A 25,728-nucleotide genomic window follows, 5' to 3' on the forward strand; every position below is an offset into this window, starting at 1 on the left:
TACCAGCATCTACAGTATGTACCAGCATCTACAGTATGTACCAGCATCTACAGTATGTACCAGCATCTACAGTATGTACCAGCATCTACAGTATGTACCAGCATCTACAGTATGTACCAGCATCTACAGTATGTACCAGCATCTACAGTATGTACCAGCATCTACGGCATGTACCAGCATCTACGGTATGTACCAGCATCTACGGCATGTACCAGCATCTACGGCATGTACCAGCATCTACAGCATGTACCAGCATCTACAGCATGTACCAGCATCTACAGCATGTACCAGCATCTACAGCATGTACCAGCATCTACAGTGTGTACCAGCATCTACAGTATGTACCGGCATCTACAGTATGTACCAGCATCTACAGTATGTACCAGCATCTACAGTATGTACCAGCATCTACCGTATGTACCAGCATCTACAGTATGTACCAGTATCTACCAGTATAATTTGAGTAAAATATTAAGAAAAACACAACATGACGTGGAAATATGTTTGTTTATTTATTTTAAGCTGGAACACTGATATTTTAGTGAAACAGATCCCCAGTCTTCCTCACCTACATCCCATTCACTATCCAGAGGGCTCTACTGCAATGCAGGATCAACAAGTTAGCCAGCTAACTGATAAACAACAAGAAATATCTATTGATTTTCTGATTCATTAAGAAGGTTAAACTCAGAAATGTGTTTTTGGTTGTTGAGTCAATTAGACCATGCCTATTTCAAGTTTATCCTTACAAAACAAAATAAAAAAGTTATTTCAGAATATTTAAAGTTTAGTTTGCTAATTTATAGATCTTGCTTTTTAGTATACCCCTTTGTATTGACAGGATAATACTAGCATAGAATATTCAGTTACATTTATAAAGCCTGGTTTCAGATGATCCTAGACCTGGACAACAACAAAAAAACACACTTTCAATTTAAACAGCTGTTTAGTCCAGGACTTTACTTAATCTATGTCCGGGAAACTGGCCCATAAATCTTCCAAGGTCTCCAAAACAATCATCTTTAAGGTTTAAGTATTGAACATCCCTCACATCCAAATGATCCCTTTTTGTTTGTTAACATAAATGTAAAATACATCCACAGATTTGACCACAGAGGACTAATGATACACTTAAGGTCTCATGGCTCAGTGCAAACAGACAGGCGATTATTATTGGGACAGAGTCCCTGGTGTCTTTCTCCTAAATAAAAAAGGTGTACACACCTTCGCTGCTTCCCCAAGTTGGATTGGTGGGAGTTTCTACCATATTTCTAATACCAGTCATTTTTCTTATCAAATGATAAGCAAGTGAACGAGTGCACACTCTAGGAGAAAGGATAGATGATTGGGACACAGCCAGTGATTTCTGGTAGTGGAGTGTCTTTGGCTAGGTTCAGGAGGTGTTGACCCTTTGGTCTGACAGGACTATCATGGGTCAGAGGTCAGAGAAGGCATGAATCTCAAAATGGTACCCTAATCTCTATACAGCACTTTAGTTATATACAGGCCCCACGGGGGCTCTGGTCTGACCGTGCACTATACAGAGTGCTATTTGGCACACAGACAGGTTTGTTATCAGGGGTAAGGGCTCAGAGTTGGACAGGGGTTAAAAAGGTCAGAGGTCATGGTTCAGAGAAAGACAGGGTGACTCCAAAGGCCTCCTTGTAGAGATCCCAGGTCTTGGCTTTGTGGGGGTTGTCCAATTCTTCTCTAGACAGGACCAGTCTGGGAGGGGGAGGGAATACAGGAGAGAGAACAAAGCATAAACCACAGGGTTTTAAAAGACATGTCACTGGCGTATTAGGGCTCATTCCCACAGATGGAGCAGACAGCCATACCTGTTGTTCTCTATGGAGGAGGAGGTATTGAACCATAAATGAGGAGGAGGTATTGAACCATAAATGAGGAGGAGGTATTGAACCATAAATGAGGAGGAGGTATTGAACCATAAATGAGGAGGAGGTATTGAACCATAAATGAGGAGGAGGTATTGAACCATAAATGAGGAGGAGGTATTGAACCATAAATGAGGAGGAGGTATTGAACCATAAATGAGGAGGAGGTATTGAACCATAAATGAGGAGGAGGTATTGAACCATAAAGGAGGAGGAGGTATTGAACCATAAAGGAGGAGGAGGTATTGAACCATAAAGGAGGAGGAGGTATTGAACCATAAAGGAGGAGGAGGTATTGAACCATAAAGGAGGAGGAGGTATTGAACCATAAAGGAGGATGAGGTATTGAACCATAAAGGAGGAGGAGGAGGAGGAGGAGGTATTGAACCATAAAGGAGGAGGAGGAGGAGGTATTGAACCATAAAGGAGGAGGAGGAGGAGGTATTGAACCATAAAGGAGGAGGAGGTATTGAACCATAAAGGAGGAGGAGGAGGTATTGAACCATAAAGGAGGAGGAGGAGGTATTGAACCATAAATGAGGAGGAGGAGGAGGAGGTATTGAACCATAAATGAGGAGGAGGAGGAGGTGGTATTGAACCATAAATGAGGAGGAGGAGGAGGTGGTATTGAACCATAAATGAGGAGGAGGAGGTGGTATTGAACCATAAATGAGGAGGAGGAGGAGGTATTGAACCATAAATGAGGAGGAGGAGGAGGTATTGAACCATAAATGAGGAGGAGGAGGAGGTATTGAACCATAAATGAGGAGGAGGAGGAGGTATTGAACCATAAATGAGGAGGAGGAGGAGGTATTGAACCATAAATGAGGAGGAGGAGGAGGTATTGAACCATAAATGAGGAGGAGGAGGAGGTATTGAACCATAAATGAGGAGGAGGAGGAGGTATTGAACCATAAATGAGGAGGAGGAGGAGGTATTGAACCATAAATGAGGAGGAGGAGGAGGTATTGAACCATAAATGAGGAGGAGGAGGAGGTATTGAACCATAAATGAGGAGGAGGAGGTATTGAACCATACCTGTTGTTCTCTATGAAGGAGGTGTTGAACCAGAAATAGAAAGGACAGTCTTCATATCCTTTAGGGAGACCCTGGAGAGGAAGATGAAGGAAGCATTATTAGAAGACAATACACACACACCAGAGGGCTATGAGAGTGAATTGTATCTCTGTTACATTTGAAATATGTTCCTTAACACCAGCTTCGAATAGCTTTTAAAATGTTCTCCTTCAATGATGGCTTCCATTAGTTCTGTGACCTTTAAAGTCTTCCCCCAAATACAAGCTCCAGTTAGTTGTGTAACATCTAAAGTATTTCCCTGAATACAGGTACTCGTGTCACGTCTAAATTCTTCCCCCATCCACAGGTACTCACAGCAGAGGACTCAAACATGACCTTAACGTCACCGTTGACAACAGGCCCCTCCTGCAGGCTGATCACCACTGAGTTGTTACCAGCATCAGGAAACACCTGGGACAGATCAATACATGTGGAACACACCTGGGACAGATCAATATATCAACCAATCAATCAATAGTGTGTGTGCCTCACCGTGCAGTTCTCTTGTTTGGCACAGACACATAGGAACACCAGCTTCTTCTTTACAATGATCTTCACCTTCAAGTCACTACCATTCCCTTTACCCACACCTGGAACACAGAGGGGGAGATTCTCATTCAACAAGCTGTCATTCTAATAGGGTTAATAGCTTGTGGAAAAAGCACAAGTCCTCTGCCACCAAACATTACTACAGTGGCCTTTTAAAATCAGTGAAATTATAAATATTTGGAAAATGGCATAAAAACAACATGGCCGTCAATGGCAGCCTAAAGTGTGGTCTCATCCACCTGCTGTTTGCATTGCAATGAAGTTGTTTATCAATTACACCATTGCCAGAATGCGAGGACAAAAATCAGGTTAAGATGCTGCAACATCATTCAACAGTCACACAGGTGCAGAATCAAATGTATTTATAAAGCCCTTCTTACATCGTCATACATAATTTAACAATATAATCTAATGTCAAAGCGGAAGACAAATTCCATGATTTGTACAAATTTAATAAAACAATAATATATCTTGATTAGATAAATATTCAATTTTCTGAGTCAATACATGTTAGAATCACCTTTGGCAGTGACTACAGTTGTGAGTCTTTCTGGGTCAGTCTAAGAGCATTGCATACCTGGATTGTACAATATTTGCCAATTATTCTTGAAAAAAAACATGTACAAGTTGATCAATGTGATCATTGCTAGACAGCCATTTTCAAGTCTTGCCATAGATTTACATGCAGATTGAAGTCAAAACTTTTACTAGGCCATTTAAAAACATTACATGTCATCTTGGTAAGCAACTCCAGTGTATATTTGTCCTTGTGCTTAAGGTTATTTGCAGACAACCAGTTTTTCCCTCTCGGATTTTGCTTAGCGCCATTAAGATTTTGTCCTAAACATCTCTCTAGCCGATTACAAGCATACCCATAACATGATGCAGCCACCACCATGCTTTAAAATATGAAGAGTGGTACTCAGTGATGTGTTGCGTTTTCCCCCTAAATAATGCTTCGTAGTCAGGGCAAAAAGGTGTCCTTTTAACTCTGTCATTTAGGTTAATATTGTGGAGTAACTACAATGTTGTAGATCCATCCCCATTTTCCTCCTATCACAGCCATTAAACTCTAACTGTTTTAAAGTCACCATTGGCCTCATGGTGAAATCCCAGAGTGGTTTCCTTCCTCTCCGGCAACTGAGTTAGGATGGACGCCTGTATCTTTGTAGTGACTGAGTGCATTGATACACCTTCCAAAGTGTAATGAATAACTACACCATACCCAAAGGGGTATTCAATATCTGCTTAATATATATATATATATAACCCATCTACCAATGGTCCCATGTTACTCAGTTGGTAGAGCACGGCCCTTGTAACGTCCTGGTTGTGGATTCGATTCCCACGGGGGACCAGTATGAAAATGTAAGTGACTCTGGATAAGAGAGTCTGCTAAATGACTCACTACTGTAAGTGGCTCTGGATCAGAGAGTCTGTTAAATGACTCACTACTGTAAGTGGCTCTGGATAAGAGAGTCTGCTAAATGACTCACTACTGTAAGTGGCTCTGGATCAGAGAGTCTGCTAAATGACTCACTACTGTAAGTGGCTCTGGATCAGAGAGTCTGCTAAATGACTCACTACTGTAGTGACTCTGGATAAGAGAGTCTGCTAAATGACTCACTACTGTAAGTCTCTCTGGATAAAAAGAGTCTGCTAAATGACTCACTACTGTAAGTGGCTCTGGATCAGAGAGTCTGCTAAATGACTCACTACTGTAAGTGGCTCTGGATCAGAGAGTCTGCTAAATGACTCACTACTGTAAGAGTAAAAGACACAAATGTAAATGCAATTTGTTTCCTTCTTTGTGAGACATTGGAAAACATCCCTGGTCTTTGTGGTTGAATCTGTGCTTGAAATTCACTGCTCGACTGAGGGGCCTTACAGGCAATTGTCTGTGTGGAACAGAAATGAGGTAAATCAACACCCTTTAAGATATTTTCTCTGTGACTCTAGTGTCACTGTAGATAACCTCCCAAGAAATGCCACCAATGTGACATGCAAAATATTATTCCCCTCCTTTAGAAACGCAAACTAGCAAGTGGATAGCAGCGCCATCTGCTGACCATTTAGGGAATGGCGTTCTCAGCTGGTGGGACAAAATGTATGTTAATCTACATTGCCCAATCAAAACAGGGTATTCTCTCTTTTCAGAGGACAACAATGGGCTTGTGTTTTATCTTCAATTATGTTTCATGTGCCGTATGTCATGTCTCTGGGTGGAGCCGTTTTTAATCAAATAATCAAAACCTGCTATGGAGTGGATGTTACTATAGTGGACAGATATTCAATCAAACCTGCTATGGAGTGGATGCGGATGCTCTTGATCTTCAGGCTCTGTTCTGGAGGAAGTTGTCGGTTGAACTTAGTCTTCATCACTTCATAGTAACCCACGTACCTGCTCTGTAACACACACACAGACCGTCACTTCATAGTAACCCACGTACCTGCTCTGTAACACACAGACAGACCATAGTAACCCATCTACATGCTCTGTAACACACACACACACCATAGTAACCCATCTACATGCTCTGTAACACACACACAGACAGACAGAGACACAGGCCGGGGGCCACCACTCTACAGGCCGGGGGCCACCACTCTACAGGCCGGGGGCCACCACTCTACAGGCCGGGGACCACCACTCTACAGGCCGGGCGAGCAGGTAAGGTTCCACAGTAGACCGGCGCCATGTAACTGCCTTATCAAATATGGCACAGGTTTTGGACCCAAATGTTACCTGTGGTCTTGTTGGGAAACACTGCATCACCTTTATGGTCTCTATGGCTGTGTTTTACACAGGCAGCCCAATTCTGATCTTGTTCTCACCAATTTGTCGTCTTTAATTTTCCCCCTCACGAAGATCAGAATTGGGCTGCCTGTGTAAACGCAGCCCAATGTACCAGAGACTGAGCGCCAGTCATATCCGTGTACCTGAGACGGGGTCTCCACTCCCTGGAACTTGGAGCTACGGCTCTTGTCTGTTCTCCTCTCCCCAAAGTAGTCCAAGCTGTCCTGTAGATCATTATAAAACACGTTATCCCCCGGAGCCCTGGGGGTGGTGTTTTTGATGTTAAACCGTTTAAGCACTGTGTCACGCTGAAATACCTGAACAGTGTCGGGTAATTGCCCTACCTGAGCGCTCTCAAACTGGTCACTGTCAATGAGCCAGGTGCACACCAGAGTCCCTGTACGCCCTGTAGGAACACACACACACACCTGTTAAAAAAGGGGCCATTTTTGGGCTTATTGAAAAGTAAAACATTGATTCTTGAAGAATATTACTTATAAATGCCTCATGAGCTTAACTGTCGTACCTCATCAGAACCAAAAATATAAGCTTGTTTCACTCCAATGTTGGTAAACAAATGTAAACAATAGTGCTGACCCCTGTAGAGCTGAACCCAATTAGTGGACTGGACAATTTTTTAGACTGTTGGTCGACCAAGATATTTTGAACTCGTACGGGGACACCTATGAAGCGTTAATATGGAGTTGGTCCCTCCTTTGCTGCTATAACAGCCTCCACTCTTCTGGGAAGGCTTTCCACTAGATGTTGGAACATTGCTGCTATAACAGCCTCCACTCTTCTGTGAAGACTTTCCACTAGATGTTGGAATATTGCTGCTATAACAACCTCCACTCTTCTGGGAAGGCTTTCCTCTAGATGTTGGAACATTGCTGCCATAACAGCCTCCACTCTTCTGGGAAGGCTTTCCACTAGATGTTGGAACATTGCTGCTGGGACTTGCTTCCATTCAGCCACAAGAGCGTTAGTGAGGTCTGACACTGATGTTGGGCGATTAGGCCTGGCTCGCAGTCGGCATTACATTTCATTCCAAAGGGGGTGAGTTCGAGTTCAGGACTCTGTGCAGGCCAGTCAAGTTCTTCCACACCGATCTTGACAAAACATTTCTGTACGTACCTCGCTTTGTGCACGGGGTTATTGTCATGCTGAAACAGGAAAGGATCTTCACCAAACTGTTGCCACAAAGTTGGAAGCACAGAATCGTCTAGAATGTCATTGTATGTTGTAGGGTTAAGATTTCCCTTCACTGGAACTAAGAGGCCTGAACCATGAAAAACAGCCCCAAACCATTATTCCTCCTCCACCAAACTTTACAGTTTGCACTATGCATTGGGGCAGGTAGCGTTCTCCTGGCATCCACCAAACCCAGAATAGTCCGTCGAGTTGCCAGACATTGAAGTGTGATTCATTTATCAAGTGATGTTTTCTTCACCTCAAAACGGCAAACAAACAAAGTCTGTTTTTACAACCATTGAGAGTTACCATAGTTACTCAATGTACATGAACAAGCTTTCCAGCTCTTTCCCTTTCATTAACCACTCAGCGTGAAAGGAAACAATGTCATGCTCTGACACAGCTACACACTGTCATCACCACAGCTACACACTGCTATCATGTTATCACAGCTACACACTGCTATCATGTTATCACAGCTACCATGTTATCACAGCTACCATGTTATCACAGCTACACACTGTTATCATGTTATCACAGCTACACACTGTTATCACAGCTACACACTGTTATCACAGCTACACACTGTTATCATGTTATCACAGCTACACACTTATCATGTTATCACAGCTACATTGTTTGTAAAAAACCTAAGCCAACCCAGTCTGTTTTTCTCCATGAGTTGCTCAACATTATTACAGCTGGCTGCTACTACAGGATATTACCAGTAGATGGCGTAGTAGTTACCTTTTCCTCCTTTACAGTGTATAGCAATGATGTTTTTGGGATCAGCTGCCATCCACTCTCTCACACCTGCAGTGTACTTCAGCATGTCCCTGAGATGAACACACACACAAAACTATTTGATAGAAAATAACACGTAGAATAACTCTGAAGGAAGGGCCCCCCCTCCTGCTCTGAAGGAAGGGCCCCCTCCTGCTCTGAAGGAAGGGCCCTCCCTCCTGCTCTGAAGGAAGGGCCCCCCCTCCTGCTCTGAAGGAAGGGCCCCCCTCCTGCTCTGAAGGAAGGGCCCCCCTCCTGCTCTGAAGGAAGGCTCCCCCCTCCTGCTCTGAAGGAAGGCTCCCCCCTCCTGCTCTGAAGGAAGGCTCCCCCTCCTGCTCTGAAGGAAGGCTCCCCCTCCTGCTCTGAAGGAAGGCTCCCCCTCCTGCTCTGAAGGAAGGCTCCTCCCTCCTGCTCTGAAGGAAGGCTCCTCCCTCCTGCTCTGAAGGAAGGCTCCTCCCTCCTGCTCTGAAGGAAGGCTCCTCCCTCCTGCTCTGAAGGAAGGCTCCTCCCTCCTGCTCTGAAGGAAGGCTCCTCCCTCCTGCTCTGAAGGAAGGCTCCTCCCTCCTGCTCTGAAGGAAGGCTCCTCCCTCCTGCTCTGAAGGAAGGCTCCTCCCTCCTGCTCTGAAGGAAGGCTCCTCCCTCCTGCTCTGAAGGAAGGCTCCTCCCTCCTGCTCTGAAGGAAGGCTCCTCCCTCCTGCTCTGAAGGAAGGCTCCTCCCTCCTGCTCTGAAGGAAGGCTCCTCCCTCCTGCTCTGAAGGAAGGCTCCTCCCTCCTGCTCTGAAGGAAGGCTCCTCCCTCCTGCTCTGAAGGAAGGCTCCTCCCTCCTGCTCTGAAGGAAGGCTCCTCCCTCCTGCTCTGAAGGAAGGCTCCTCCTCCTGCTCTGAAGGAAGGCTCCTCCCTCCTGCTCTGAAGGAAGGCTCCTCCCTCCTGCTCTGAAGGAAGGCTCCTCCCTCCTGCTCTGAAGGAAGGCTCCTCCCTCCTGCTCTGAAGGAAGGCTCCTCCCTCCTGCTCTGAAGGAAGGCTCCTCCCTCCTGCTCTGAAGGAAGGCTCCTCCCTCCTGCTCTGAAGGAAGGCTCCTCCCTCCTGCTCTGAAGGAAGGCTCCTCCCTCCTGCTCTGAAGGAAGGCTCCTCCCTCCTGCTCTGAAGGAAGGCTCCTCCCTCCTGCTCTGAAGGAAGGCTCCTCCCTCCTGCTCTGAAGGAAGGCTCCTCCCTCCTGCTCTGAAGGAAGGCTCCTCCCTCCTGCTCTGAAGGAAGGCTCCTCCCTCCTGCTCTGAAGGAAGGCTCCTCCCTCCTGCTCTGAAGGAAGGGTCCTCCCTCCTGCTCTGAAGGAAGGCTCCTCCCTCCTGCTCTGAAGGAAGGCTCCTCCCTCCTGCTCTGAAGGAAGGCTCCTCCCTCCTGCTCTGAAGGAAGGCTCCTCCTCATTGACCAAAGTTCCAAAGGCTGGGTCTTATAGAGTATAGAAGAGATCATGCAAAACCTTTTTGTACTGATTCCGATGTTATAGACAAAATAAATATTTGTTTTGTCTGATGTGTGTAATGAGGAGCATCCAGACGCAGCACTTGATACATTTATGAAATAGTTTCTTCCAGTTATTGATTAAAAAAAATATGGACCTATTAAGAAACTGACTGTTAGAACTGTTAAGGCCCCGTGGATTGATGAGGAACTGAGAAGCTGTATGGTTGAGAGAGGGACGAGGCTAAAGATCTGTTAAGGCCCCGTGGATTGATGAGGAACTGAGAAGCTGTATGGTTGAGAGAGGGACGAGGCTAAAGATCTGTTAAGGCCCCGTGGATTGATGAGGAACTGAGAAGCTGTATGGTTGAGAGAGGGACGAGGCTAAAGATCTGTTAAGGCACCGTGGATTGATGAGGAACTGAGAAGCTGTATGGTTGAGAGAGGGACGAGGCTAAAGATCTGTTAAGGCACCGTGGATTGATGAGGTACTGAGAAGCTGTATGGTTGAGAGAGGGACGAGGCTAAAGATCTGTTAAGGCCCCGTGGATTGATGAGGAACTGAGAAGCTGTATGGTTGAGAGAGGGACGAGGCTAAAGATCTGTTAAGGCCCCGTGGATTGATGAGGAACTGAGAAGCTGTATGGTTGAGAGAGGGACGAGGCTAAAGATCTGTTAAGGCACCGTGGATTGATGAGGAACTGAGAAGCTGTATGGTTGAGAGAGGGACGAGGCTAAAGATCTGTTAAGGCACCGTGGATTGATGAGGAAATGAAAAACGGTTGAAAGAGATGAGGCGAAATGAGTGGCTAATAAGTCTGGCTGTACATCTGATTGGCTGACTTACTGCAAACTGAGAAATGGCGTGACTAAACTCAACAAAAAGAAGAAGAAACGATGAAGCCAAGATCAGTGACAAAGAATTACATGGGAACAAAAATGACTTTAAATAAAAATTATGGGCAGATTCTATCGAATCCGATGGCTTATTCATCCAATTGATTTGAACGACGACCTCATTGGGCAAAGTGGAAACTTAGGAAGGAACCAACAGAGAGACGTCATATTCATGCATAAAAAAAACTAATCATTCAAAAGAAAAGCATTGAAAGTTTGAATTTTGTAAAGTCAGTGTGGGAGAAGTGGAACATTTTTTGTTAAAGAATAATGTGACTGTTGAGAAAACTAAATGACTTGGTGACTGACGCCTTGGATTGGAAAACGTTCATGTTAAAAAAAAAAAACATTAATTCAATGGTTGTAAAGATGTCTGTCTGTTTCCTCCGACAACCAAACAGGTTTTTACAGGCTCTTCAATCAGAGAGGAAGTGGGCTCTCTCTGTCAAGAGCGGTGGTCTCTGCTTCATGACAAACACACGGTGCGATAGAGGACACATACAGGAACTTGCGAGCTTCTGCTCCCCCGACCTAGGAATACATAGTCATCAAAACGTCACCTTTTCTTAACCTTCTGAGAGAGTTCCCGGCCGACACAAATTTCACGACTACCACAACCCGGTAGGGTGTACTCCACACACACACACACACACACACACACGGTGGGGTGTACAGTACTCACTCTAGAGAAGGCACGTTGTGGTCGTCGATAAACACCCTCTCTACTCTGTAGTGGAAGAACTTGGGGTCGTAACCTTTCTCACCTAAAGAACAAACAGCAACAACATGTTGGAGATGGTTTCCCAACCCTCTCCTCACACGGACGACACAAACTATATACTCTGTGTACTTACTGCAGAGGTTGTATACTCTGTAGTAGACTGGACGTAATGTGTACTCACTGCAGAGATTGTATACTCTGTAGTAGACTGGACGTAATGTGTACTCACTGCAGAGGTTGTATACTCTGTAGTAGACTGGACGTAATGTGTACTCACTGCAGAGATTGTATACTCTGTAGTAGACTGGACGTAATGTGTACTCACTGCAGAGGTTGTATACTCTGTAGTAGACTGGACGTAATGTGTACTCACTGCAGAGGTTGTATACTCTGTAGTAGACTGGACGTAATGTGTACTCACTGCAGAGGTTGTATACTCTGTAGTAGACTGGACGTAATGTGTACTCACTGCAGAGGTTGTATACTCTGTAGTAGACTGGACGTAATGTGTACTCACTGCAGAGGTTGTATACTCTGTAGTAGACTGGACGTAATGTGTACTCACTGCAGAGGTTGTATACTCTGTAGTAGACTGGACGTAGTGTGTACTCACTGCAGAGGTTGTATACTCTGTAGTAGACTGGACGTAATGTGTACTCACTGCAGAGGTTGTATACTCTGTAGTAGACTGGACGTAATGTGTACTCACTGCAGAGGTTGTATACTCTGTAGTAGACTGGACGTAGTGTGTAGTGTGTACTCACTGCAGAGGTTGTATACTCTGTAGTGGTCTTCATGTTTGGTATCAAGGAACCTAGCCACCTCCTAACAGGAGCAGAGAGAAGAGATATTATAGAATTAGATTATTCTCTAAAACAACCAACTGATATCTAACTCTTTTATCCTCTCTGGCCACCTTTAGGAGTCATGGTGTGTGTGTGTATGTGTGTAGGAAGAGGAGATATTGCTGACCTTTAGGAGTCATGGTGTGTGTGTGTGTGTGTGTGTGTGTGTGTGTGTGTGTAGGAAGAGGAGATATTACTGACCTTTAGGAGTCATGGTGTGTGTGTGTGTGTGTGTGTGTGTGTGTAGGAAGAGGAGATATTGCTGACCTTTAGGAGTCATGGTGTGTGTGTGTGTGTGTGTGTAGGAAGAGGAGATATTACTGACCTTTAGGAGTCATGGTGTGTGTGTGTGTGTGTGTGTGTGTGTAGGAAGAGGAGATATTATTGACCTTTAGGAGTCAATTTCCCTATTGACAATATCAGAACCTCCGATATAGTGTGTTACCCTGATGGGGTTTCTATACGGGCCTCACCCTGATGGGGTTTCTATACGGGGCTCACCCTGATGGGGTTACTATACGGGCCTCACCCTGATGGGGTTACTATACGGGGCTCACCCTGATGGGGTTACTATACGGGCCTCACCCTGATGGGGTTACTATACGGGGCTCACCCTGATGGGGTTACTATACGGGGCTCACCCTGATGGGGTTACTATACGGGGCTCACCCTGATGGGGTTACTATACGGGGCTTACCCTGATGGGGTTACTGTACGGGCCTCACCCTGATGGGGTTACTATACGGGCCTCACCCTGATGGGGTTTCTGTACAGGGCTTACCCTGATGGGGTTACTATACGGGGCTCACCCTGATGGGGTTACTGTACGGGGCTTACCCTGATGGGGTTTCTATACGGGCCTCACCCTGATGGGGTTACTATACGGGGCTCACCCTGATGGGGTTACTATACGGGGCTCACCCTGATGGGGTTTCTATACGGGGCTCACCCTGATGGGGTTACTATACGGGGCTCACCCTGATGGGGTTTCTATACGGGCCTCACCCTGATGGGGTTACTATACGGGGCTCACCCTGATGGGGTTACTATACGGGGCTCACCCTGATGGGGTTACTGTACGGGCCTCACCCTGATGGGGTTACTATACGGGGCTTACCCTGATGGGGTTACTGTACGGGGCTCACCCTGATGGGGTTACTATACGGGGCTCACCCTGATGGGGTTACTGTACGGGGCTCACCCTGATGGGGTTACTGTACGGGGCTCACCCTGATGGGGTTTCTATACGGGGCTCACCCTGATGGGGTTTCTATACGGGGCTCACCCTGATGGGGTTACTGTACAGGGCTCACCCTGATGGGGTTACTATACGGGGCTCACCCTGATGGGGTTACTGTACAGGGCTCACCCTGATGGGGTTACTATACGGGCCTCACCCTGATGGGGTTACTATACGGGGCTCACCCTGATGGGGTTACTATACGGGGCTCACCCTGATGGGGTTACTGTACGGGGCTCACCCTGATGGGGTTTCTATACAGGGCTCACCCTGATGGGGTTACTGTACGGGGCTCACCCTGATGGGGTTACTATACGGGGCTCACCCTGATGGGGTTACTATACGGGGCTCACCCTGATGGGGTTTCTATACAGGGCTCACCCTGATGGGGTTTCTATACGGGGCTCACCCTGATGGGGTTACTATACGGGGCTCACCCTGATGGGGTTTCTGTACAGGGCTTGTTTCCCAGAGGAGGGGAACGACATGGCAATGACACGATCTGGAGAGAGAAGAGGAGGAGAGATGAGAGGGATAGAAGAGAAGGATGAGAGGAGAGAGGGATAGAAGAGAAGGATGAGAGAAGAGAAGGATGAGAGAAGAGAAGGATGAGAGAAGAGATGAGAGAAGAAAAGGAGAGCGGAAGAGAGGGATGAGAGAAGAGGATGAGAGAAGAAGAGGAAAGGGATGAGAGGAGGAGCTGTGCATATGCAGTATACTATAAACATTCATGATATGTTCCTAACATTAGTCTTTCATTTAAAACAGCTCATCTGTGACGTAGGTCAGGGGTGTGTGAGATGTAACCTGTGACGTAGGTGAGATCCAGGTCAAAGCCGTCTTTCTGGTAGCGACGCTTGTTCTCAGACACCTGACAGGTCAGAGGTCATTGGTTATATGAGGGTCGGAGCACGAGTCCATATGCAGTTTGTACATATCCCCTCTCTGATCAGTACTCAGTTTGTATATATATCCCCTCTCTGATCAGTACTCAGTTTGTATATATATCCCCTCTCTGATCAGTACTCAGTTTGTGTATATTTTTAAGCATTGATGCTTCAACGGCAAGGGGATTGAAACCCCGGGGATGAAAGTGGAAGGATGTGACCCGACCAGGTACAGCCTATAGCCGTTGAACCCCGAAAACTGTTTTTATTTAAAAAAAAAAAAAAGCTGCGTTGCCATGGAGATGAACTCACCATTCTCCTGGTGACCTTCTCCAGTTCTTTCTTCTGAGAGGCTAATCTGAAGACCCTGACCAGGATTATAATCCTCAGAAAACGCAGGAACGTCACCACCCTGAAAAGAGTAAGAAAGATATATACTCTATATATACACACACACACACACATATATATGATATAATATATATAATATATAGATATATGATATATAGATATATATATGATATAGATATATATATGATATAGATATATATATGATAGATATAGGATATAGATATATGATATATGATATAGATATATGATATAGATATATATATATATGATAGATATATGATATGATATATGATATAGATATATATATATATGATAGATATATGATATAGATATATATATATATGATAGATATATGATATAGATATATATATATATGATAGATATATGATATAGATATATATATATATATGATATAGATATATGATATATATGATAGATATATGATATATATGATAGATATATGATATATATGATAGATATATATGATAGATATATATATATATAGCATCAGTCAAAAGTTTGGACACATCTACTCATTCAAGGGTTTTTCTTTATTTTCACTATTTTCTACATTGTAGAATAATAGTGAAGACATCCAAACACTAAAATAACATGGTATCATGTTGTACACAAAAAAAGTAAAACAAAATCTAAATATATTTTAGATTCTTCAAAGTAGCCACCATTTGCCTTGATTGACAGCTTTGCGCACTCTTTGCATTCTCTCAACCAGCTTCACCTGGAATGCTTTTCCAACAGTCTTGAAATAGTTCCCACATATGCTGAGCACTGGGCTGCTTTTCTTTCACCATGAGTTTCCCAACCCTGAACATTAGACTGGTTGAGAGAATGCCAAGAGTGAGCAAAGCTGTCATCAAGGCATAGAGTGGCTACTTGGAAGTATCTCAAATATATTTTGATTTGTTTAACACTTTTTTTTGGTTACTACATGATTCCATATGTGTTATTTCATAGTTTTGATGTCTTCACTATTATTCTACAATGTAGAAAATAGTACAAATAAGGAAAAACCCTTGAATGAGTAGGTGTATCCAAACTCTTTGACTGGTACTGTATCAAAAACAATCAGAGGCAGAGGATTGTGGAACAGGACTGAAGAGGGTGAAAGGGTCATGGGTCAAGCAGAGATACAGTCCTGTGTGTGAACCTGGGGTGAGTCTGGGCTCTGTAGTTACACCCAGCCCTGTACGTACCTGGGTAGGAGGCCGGCCCCCTGTACGTACCTGGGTATGAGGCCGGCCCCTGTACGTACCTGGGTATGAGGCCGGCCCCCTGTACGTACCTGGGTATGAGGCCGGCCCCCTGTACGTACCTGGGTATGAGGCCGGCCCCCTGTACGTACCTGGGTATGAGGCCGGCCCCCTGTACGTACCAGGGTATGAGGCCGGCCCCCTGTACGTACCTGGGTATGAGGCCGGCCCCCTGTACGTACCTGGGTATGAGGCCGGCCCCCTGTACGTACCTGGGTATGAGGCCGGCCCCCTGTACGTACCTGGGTATGAGGCCGGCCCCCTGTACGTACCTGGGTATGAGGCCGGCCCCCTGTACGTACCTGGGTATGAGGCCGGCCCCCTGTACGTACCTGGGTATGAGGCTGGCCCCTGTCAGGTCAGAGAAGGTGTAGATCATAGTGACAACCAGGGTGATGACAACGATACAGGCATCTATGATATTCAGTCTGGAACGGAAGTACACCTTGAACCTGAAACACACAGGACAGTCAGTCAGACACACAGAGTCAGTCATACACAGACAGATAGTTCGACCAGTGCTTGGGAGGCGTAAGGGGTTGGCAGGGGGGGGCATTTACTCGTGAAAGTTGAAAATAGTAGAATGCACAAGGTGCAATATCTATATTAGATTGTGCATCATCAGTATTCATCTTGTCTTGTCATTACCTTTATTATCCTCAGAGAGCCATTTATAACTTGACAGTAATGTCCAGATCAACACCGCTGAGTCAAGGAGTTTAACTTAGGTTTATGATGATTCATCAGTGTGTTCCAATAAGGCCTACTGCCCAGTAAAGGGCAGACCACTTCCTGGAACCATTTCCTGCACATTACTTCCTGTTTAAAAAGCTCATCATAGACAGCAGAGGTTCACAGCTCTCCCTCACTCAGGGGGGTCTCCGTCCTGCGCTCTCGCTGTCCTACTTTCACTTCATATACACAGTCATGGCCAAACGCTTTGAGAATGACACGAATATTAATTTTCACAAAGTCTGCTGTCTCAGTTTGTATGATGGCAATTTGCATATACTCCAGAGTGTTATGAAGAGTGATCAGATGCTTGACAAATCCCTCTTTGCCATGCAAATGAACTGAACCCCCAAAAAACATTTCCACCACATTTCAGCCCTGCCACAAAAGGAGCAGCTGACATGTCAGTGATTCTTTCTTTAACACAGGTGTGAGTGTTGACGAAGACAAGGCTGGAGATCACTCTGTCATGCTGATTGAGTTTGAATAACAAACTGGAAGCTTCAAAAGGAGAGTGGTGCTTGGAATCATTGTTCTTTCTCGGTCAACCATGGTTACCTGCAAGGGAACACGTGCCGTCATCATTGCTTTGCACAAAAAGGGCTTCACAGGCAAGGATATTGTTACCAGTAAGATTGCACCTAAATCAACCATTTATCGGATCATCAAGAACTTCAAGGAGAGCGGTTCAATTGTTGTGAAGAAGGCTTCAGGGCGCCCAAGAAAGTCCGGCAAGCGCCAGGACCGTCTCCTAAAGTTGATTCAGCTGCGGGATCGGGCCCCCACCAGTACAGAGCTTGCTCAGGAATGGCAGCAGGCAGGTGCATCTGCACGAACAGTGAGGCAAAGACTTGGAGGATGGTCTGGTGTCAAGAAGGGCAGCAAAGAAGCCACTTCTCTCCAGGAAAAACATCAGGGACAGACTGATATTCTGTAAAAGGTACAGGGATTGGACTGCTGAGGACTGGGGTAATGTCATTTTCTCTGATCAATCCCCTTTCCAATTGTTTGTGGAATCTGGAAAAAAGCTTGTCCGGAGAAGACAAGGTGAGCGCTACCATCAGTCCTGTGTCATGCCAACAGTAAAGCATCCTGAGACCATTCATGTGTGGGGTTGCTTCTCAGCCAAGGGAGTGGGCTACCTCACAATTTTGCCTAAGAACACAGACATGAATAAAGAATGGTACCAACACATCCTCCGAGAGCAACTTCTCCCAGCAATCCAGGAACAGTTTGGTGATGAATAATGCCTTTTCCAGCATGATGGAGCACCTTGCCATAAGGCAAAAGTGATAACTAAGTGGCTCGGGGAACAAAACATTGATATTTTGGGTCCATGGCCAGGAAACTCCCCAGACCTTAATCCCATTGAGAACTTGTGGTCACCCTCAAGAGGCAGGTGGACAAACAAAACCCCACAAATTCTGACAAACTCCAAGCATTGATTATGCAATAATGGGCTGCCATCAGTCAGGATGTGGCCCAGAAGTTAATTGACAACATGCCAGGGCAGATTGCAGAGGTCTTGAAAAAGAAGGGTCAACACTGCAAATATTGACTCTTTGCATCAACTTCATGTAATTGTCAATAAAAGCCTTTGACACTTATGAAATGTTTGTAATTATACTTCAGTGTTCCACAGTAACATCTGACAAAAATATCTAAAGACACTGAAGCAGCAAACTTTGTGAAAATGTATATTTGTGTCATGCAAAACTTTTGGCCACGACTGAGAACACACACTCTCGCTTACCCCTCTACATAGACCCGTAGCAGTACGTCGGTGAGGAAGAACAGAGAGATGATGAGAGAGACCGTCTCTAGAACGTCCCCCACATCTCTGCTCCGCGTCATCAGAGACAGGTCTACTATCACCAGCACTATATCCACTATGATCAGTACCACACCAAACATACTGGAATACAGAGACACAGAGAGAGACAGACAGAGAGAATAATTATCATAACCACCACCACCCCCTCCTCCACCACCATCATCTCCACCATCATCTCCACCACCACCATCCCCACCACCACCACCATCATCCCCACCACCAACATCATCATCCCCACCACCACCACCATCACCACCACCACCATCACCACCACCACCACCATCATCCCCTCCACCACCACCACCACCATCATCCCCTCCACCATCATCATCCCCTCCACCACCACCACCATCATCATCCCCTCCACCACCACCACCATCCCCTCCACCATCATCATCCCCTCCACCACCACCATCATCATCCCCTCCACCATCATCATCCCCTCCACCATCATCATCCCCTCCACCACCATCATCCCCTCCACCATCATCATCCCCTCCACCACCACCATCCCCTCCACCATCATCATCCCCTCCACCACCACCATCATCATCCCCTCCACCACCACCATCATCATCCCCTCCACCACCACCATCATCATCCCCTCCACCACCACCATCATCATCCCCTCCACCACCACCATCATCATCCCCTCCACCACCACCATCATCATCCCCTCCACCACCACCATCATCATCCCCTCCACCACCACCATCATCATCCCCTCCACCACCACCATCATCATCCCCTCCACCACCACCATCATCATCTCCTCCACCACCATCATCATCCCCTCCACCACCATCATCCCCTCCACCACCATCATCCCCTCCACCACCATCATCCCCTCCACCACCATCCTACCGGAATCCGAAGGACATGACAAAAGGCGTAATCTTCATCCGAATAAGTCTGTAGAACGAAGAAAAAAAAAACGAATGACGACACTTTCATCAGAAACAACATCTCTATACATTTGGAGGTGTGTGTGTGTGTGTGTGACGTTGCGATTGGAGCCGCGGTACTTACTGGTGGGTCATTCCATGTCATTTCAGCCATGACACATCTCACATTTTTCAGAAATTGTTTCTGTCGTTAGAAACACATGAGATGAGCTGCTACAAAACACTTTTGTTGCGATTTAATTTGATTTGAATCTGACTTAATCTCTCAGAGTACTGATTGCACCCAAATTGGCCATTTTAATTCATATAATCATCAATAAATAACATCCGATTTGGACCATAATTCTTCCTAACAATGAGTAAGACATGAGGAAGCCAATAAAAATAGCTAAAAGTAATTATATATAATCCAAATGAGATGTTAGGTACTATATTTATTGAAGATTATATATGAATCCTATACATTTTAAAAAGGGCCAATTTGGGTTCAATTAATTTGTTTTATTTCTCAGAGATCAAATTATATTTCAACAAAATAATGTTTCTGGAATTCTAATCCGTTTCTAACTACAGAAATAATTTGCTCTTCGTTGTGCTTTTGAGGTGGAATGATTCTGGTACATCAGGTTCAGCACTGTGTGTGTGTGTGTGTGTGTGTGTGTGTGTGTGTGTACACTTACTGATACATGGTATCAGGTTCAGCACAGTGTGTGTGTGTGTGTGTGTGTGTGTGTACACTTACTGATACATGGTATCAGGTTCAGCACAGTGTGTGTGTGTGTGTGTGTGTACACTTACTGATACATGGTATCAGGTTCAGCACAGTGTGTGTGTGTGTGTGTGTGTGTGTGTACACTTACTGATACATGGTATCAGATTCAGCACAGTGTGTGTGTGTGTGTGTGTACACTTACTGATACATGGTATCAGATTCAGCACAGTGTGTGTGTGTGTGTGTGTGTGTGTGTGTACTTACTGATACATGGTATCAGGTTCAGCACTCTCATCCTTCCCATCGTCTATCTCCACCTTAGCCTCCTCCAGCTTCTCTACACTACTGAGAAAGAGAGGGAGGGAGACGGATGGGGTGGGAGCGAGAGCAGAAAGAGAGAGCGAGCGAGAGCAGGGAGCGAGAGCAGAAAGAGAGAGCGAGCGAGAGCAGAAAGAGAGAGCGAGCGAGAGCAGAAAGAGAGAGCGAGCGAGAGCAGAAAGAGAGAGCGAGCGAGAGCAGAAAGAGAGAGCGAGCGAGAGCAGAAAGAGAGAGAGAGCGAGGAGAGAGAGCGAGGAGAGAGAAAGCGAGGAGAGAGAAAGCGAGGAGAAAGAGAGCGAGGAGAAAGAGAGCGAGGAGAAAGAGAGCGAGGAGAAAGAGAGCGAGGAGAAAGAGAGCGAGGAGAAAGAGAGAAAAGGAAAGATGGGGAAAGAGATCAACATCAATTAAAGCTGTTTCCATGTACAGTTTAGACACTTAACATGGTACTGTACTGTTAGAAACACAAGCATTTAGTTAGATATTACTGTACTGTTGGAGCTAGAAACACAAGCATTTAGTTAGATACTACTGCACTGTTGGAGCTAGACACACAAGCATTTAGTTAGATATTACTGCACTGTTGGAGCTAGAAACACAAGCATTTAGTTAGATATTACTGTACTGTTGGAGCTAGAAACACAAGCATTTAGTTAGATATTACTGTACTGTTGGAGCTAGAAACACAAGCATTTAGTTAGATATTACTGTTGGAACTAGGAACACCAGCATTTAGTTAGATATTACTGTACTGTTGGAGCTAGAAACACAAGCATTTAGTTAGATATTACTGCACTGTTGGAGCTAGAAACACAAGCATTTAGTTAGATATTACTGTTGGAGCTAGAAACACAAGCATTTAGTTAGATATTACTGTACTGTTGGAGCTAGAAACACAAGCATTTAGTTAGATACTACTGCACTGTTGGAGCTAGAAACACAAGCATTTAGTTAGATACTACTGTACTGTTGGAGCTAGAAACACAAGCATTTAGTTAGATACTACTGCACTGTTGGAGCTAGAAACACAAGCATTTAGTTAGATACTACTGCACTGTTGGAGCTAGAAACACAAGCATTTAGTTAGATACTACTGTACTGTTGGAGCTAGAAACACAAGCATTTAGTTAGATATTACTGTACTGTTGGAGCTAGAAACACAAGCATTTAGTTAGATACTACTGCACTGTTGGAGCTAGAAACACAAGCATTTAGTTAGATACTACTGCACTGTTGGAGCTAGAAACACAAGCATTTAGTTAGATATTACTGTACTGTTGGAGCTAGAAACACAAGCGTTTCACAACACCCGCAATAACATCTGCTAAATATGTGAATGTGACCAATAAAATGTGATATAAAGTAAAGGTTATGGAGTAATTCATCTTGTCCTCCTTGTTGATCCTCTGTCAACATGCAGTGGGAGACGAGCTTAAGGACAAACAGCTGATGACCAGTTGTTTCAAACCAGGAAAACGCTACTGACATCAGCAGAATGTCAGAGAGACGTACAATACTACAGCCACACCTCTACAGTCTTGACTGACCATTCTTAGGGTTCGTCCCGAATGGCACCCTATTCCCTATATAGTACACTACCTTAGACCAGAGCCCTATGGTACCCTATATAGTACACTACCTTAGACCAGAGCCCTATGGTACCCTATATAGTACACTACCTTAGACCAGAGCCCTATGGTACCCTATTCCCTATATAGTGCACTACCTAAGACCAGAGCCCTATTGTACCCTATATAGTGCACTACCTTAGACCAGAGCCCTATTGTACCCTATTCCCTATATAGTGCACTACCTAAGACCAGAGCCCTATTGTACCCTATATAGTGCACTACCTAAGACCAGAGCCCTATTGTACCCTATATAGTGCACTACTTTAGACCAGGGCTCTTAGTAACATGTGGGACGCATCCTTCACTGCTCAGCATGTCATTATAAAAGAATGTCTCCTAACAGTAGCAACTTCTGTAGATTACTCATTAAAAGACAGTAAAGGTTGACAGTCTCCCTGTGTGTGTGTGTTAAGGTTGACCGTGTGTGTGTGTGTGTGTGTTAAGGTTGACCGTGTGTGTGTTAAGGTTGACCGTGTGTGTGTGTGTGTGTGTCTGTAAGGTTGACCGTGTGTGTGTGTGTCTGTGTGTGTTTAAGGTTGACTGTGTGTGTTAACTTACCCATTAACTTCCGTGGAATCCGACCCCGGATTGAAATGAACAGATGACATGATGCTCGTCTTATTTTCTCTTTCCTGTTATAGAGAGAATACATCAACACAGGCAGGGGCGGACTGGGACCAGAATTCAGCCTTGGCATTTCTAACACACCGGACCACTTTTCTTTCCTTGAGGCCTCCATTATTACCCAAGTAATGATAATTTGTAGCTAAAAAAACTAGTTAGACAGGCCCACTGGGCTAAAAATGGACCAGCCCGTTAGTCATTTGCCCGAAATGTCAGAAGACCAGTCCACCCCTGAAACACAGAGATTGAAAGTTTTCCCAGATGGCTTTTGGTGACATGTTTCTGTCAAACACTTGAGTACCAAATGGCACTATTTCCAACATAGGACACTACTTTCAAAAAGTGTCCATAGAGCTCTGGTCAAACGTAGTGCACTATGTAGGGAATAGTGTGCCATTTGGCCCATTCATAAATGGACAGTGTGTCTGCTGGTTACAATGTTTGGACAAGAGACTAGCCAAGAGCCCAGGCTTTCCACATGTAACGTGTGTCTTAAACATGCGTTTCCCGAAACACCGCGGTGAGTGAGTGAACTGTCGCTAAGTGCGCCGTTGAGGTATGTGTCGATACTGATAGGATGGAAAAAAGGTAGGGCTGCTCTCGGATCAGTTTTACTTTAACATTACAATTATTTCACAATACTAACGACGGATCAACTTATAGAAAGATATTACCACCTATAGATGCAACGGTTGATATACGGCGTAATGCTTACCCTAAAATGTACTAAATCAAGTCTAGTCACATCATTGCGCACATGTTGACTGTGGCCTATAACAAAATACAGCTCAATTGAATTAACATGAAATTGACTTCAATAGTATTGAATTACATAGTATAGGCTATTTATCTTGTAATGCAGTCATCTCGGGTTTCATTTGAAGAATATGTTTTGTTTTATCGTTCGCTTGTTTGTAACAATTGCAAAGACATTGTAACTATGTGTAGTCAACTTCACAGCTAAGTTGACAGAGGTCACAGGAAGACAGATAAACATATTGAATCTGCCTAGATCTTCCGTGTATAATTTGACGCGGTATATGAACAAAAAAACGCATCTGCCGACGCACCGTTCTACGTGTGGTCTGAAGCACTCGGTAAAATAACGAGCGGTGTCCAGTACAACTTTCGTAAAGACGGTTTTAGGGAAACAGCAGATTTAAACGAGAGACTTATTACGATGCTTCTGGGGAAACCATCCACTGTAGTTGACACCCACACACGGTCCGGCAGAAAGCACTCAGAATAAACGGGATCTCTGACCGAAACAAACACACGTTCCAAAAACAAAGTCTACACTTGTTGCTGTATTTTGGGAATAATTGATTAAAGGTTAACCACAAAATGATCTGGAAAGTTGTGGCGACAATTTTACAAACCTAACGACTCTCTTTCAGCAGCATAGAAGAGTGCGGTGGTGCTACTCTCTCCCCTTCGCCTTGTTTTCCGTTCGTTTAATTTTCTTTATCCAAACGAATCACTGTTAGTGAACCGGGTCGCCTGCATCGGTATGTGTGATATCCAACTCCGATTAGGAAGTATACGAACCTAGTCTTGTGACTGTTCGAGAAGAAGGTTCAAAGGTTCACCGAGGTATTTTTTCCTTCCATCCTCCTATTCCTCCTCCACTCTCTGCAAACGTAGCGGTTTTCAACTTCCTGACAGGCAGATCGCTCAAGAGTGACTTCGAAATTTAACGTCTAACCGTATTCTGAGGACGTCGAGAAATGCCTTCAAAAACCAGACACTAGGGCAACAATGGGCGCTATTATCATCAAGAAGGCTTGCGTTTCGCAATGGGGTTGTGGATTGGTGTAATCCCATAACTCTGGAACAGAAGGTCACGTGTTCAATCCCAGTGCTGGACACAAATGTATGTTTTACATTTGAGGAGGGGGAGGGGGAGAGGAGGAGGGGGAGGAGGAGGAGGGGGGGAGGAGGGGGAGGAGGGGAGGAGGAGGAGGGGGGGGGGGGGAGGGGGAGAGGGGGAGAGGAGGAGGAGGGGGAGGGGGGGGGAGGGGGGGGAGGGGGGGAGGGGGAGGGAGGGAGGGAGGAGGGGGGGAGAGGAGGAGGGAGGAGGGGGAGAGGAGGGGGAGAGAGGATATCACAGTACAATACAATGTAGTCCTACAATATTAGGTTTATGCTCCTCAGTGAACCAAAACAAATAGATGTAGTACTGCGAAACAGTTGATGTTACTGTGTCCAGTATGTAACAAACTAACCAATGACATCCTATTCTTGCATTTTCTACAGAACTGCCAGACGACCTCCTGAGGGTGGACCTTGGCAAGTCAGTTAAGAGCACATTCTTATTTACAATGATGGCCTAGGAACAGTGGGGTTAACTGCCTTGTTCAGCGTCAGAACGACAGATTTGTACCTCGTCAGCTCGGGGGATTCGATCTTACAATCTTCCGGTTATTCGTCCAACGCTCTAACCACTAGGCTACCTGCCGCCCCAGTGTAAGGAGCAATCTTTCACAGAAGCTTGTATGACACAATTAAAAAGGTGTACTAAAGACGTCAGCATTTTGAGTAAAGTACGTCCGTGTGTTGCTGCTTTGAAAGAGTAAATCAAATGGTGCCTGTGCCATTTTTGTTGCAAGGAATTATTAAGTTTTGATTGCAGAGTTTCATTTTGACAGAAGTAAGATGTTTATCACCGAGTGTTGTCTCACTTGGCTTGTGTGTTACGTTGATATACAACGAGACAAATTCCACTACAAGAGTGTAAGCAATCGCAAAAAAAAACTGTAACCCTAACTATTAACTTCAAAATTTGACGTTTAGAGATACGTGGATTAAAAATGGAATTCTGCAGCGCTTTTGAGTCTGCAATGCTCCTCTCTCGTGCTGTAGTCCCTCCCCCTTGCCATAACAAGTAGGCGTGCCGATGGTGCTGCAGCACGCCCTGAAAGTAGTCCACTGGGCCTTTTAACAGTCCTGTATTAGCAGAAATGTATTCCAGTGGCCCCTCACTGCACTGCCTGCTGGTCCAAATCAATGGTCT

General features: G+C 45.1%; 1 protein-coding gene across 4 annotated transcripts; it reads right to left on the reverse strand.

Annotated features, from left to right (window-relative positions):
- Positions 1 to 493: 493 nt before the first annotated feature.
- Positions 494 to 24,375, reverse strand: tpte (transmembrane phosphatase with tensin homology). 4 transcript variants are annotated; one of them, XM_064971303.1, is made up of 19 exons: positions 24,095 to 24,375; positions 22,650 to 22,723; positions 20,410 to 20,487; positions 19,393 to 19,440; positions 18,448 to 18,609; positions 16,295 to 16,414; positions 14,653 to 14,752; positions 14,261 to 14,324; positions 13,891 to 13,955; positions 12,133 to 12,193; positions 11,330 to 11,411; positions 8,257 to 8,345; positions 6,663 to 6,724; positions 6,462 to 6,542; positions 5,822 to 5,927; positions 3,465 to 3,562; positions 3,288 to 3,383; positions 2,934 to 3,004; positions 494 to 1,725 (listed from the first exon to the last, which is right to left on the reverse strand). In XM_064971303.1, the coding sequence occupies exons 2-19, from the start codon at positions 22,697 to 22,699 to the stop codon at positions 1,623 to 1,625; spliced, it is 1,536 nt and encodes a 511-aa protein (XP_064827375.1). In that variant the 5' UTR covers positions 22,700 to 22,723; positions 24,095 to 24,375; the 3' UTR covers positions 494 to 1,622. The 4 variants fall into 4 exon arrangements, with proteins under 4 accessions (XP_064827375.1, XP_064827373.1, XP_064827374.1 ...); XM_064971301.1 differs by having other exon boundaries at positions 20,410 to 20,490; XM_064971302.1 differs by having other exon boundaries at positions 20,410 to 20,490; positions 24,264 to 24,371.
- Positions 24,376 to 25,728: the final 1,353 nt, after the last annotated feature.

This window comes from Oncorhynchus masou, chromosome 8, assembly GCF_036934945.1.
Source record: "Oncorhynchus masou masou isolate Uvic2021 chromosome 8, UVic_Omas_1.1, whole genome shotgun sequence".
Classification (NCBI taxonomy): domain Eukaryota; kingdom Metazoa; phylum Chordata; class Actinopteri; order Salmoniformes; family Salmonidae; genus Oncorhynchus; species Oncorhynchus masou.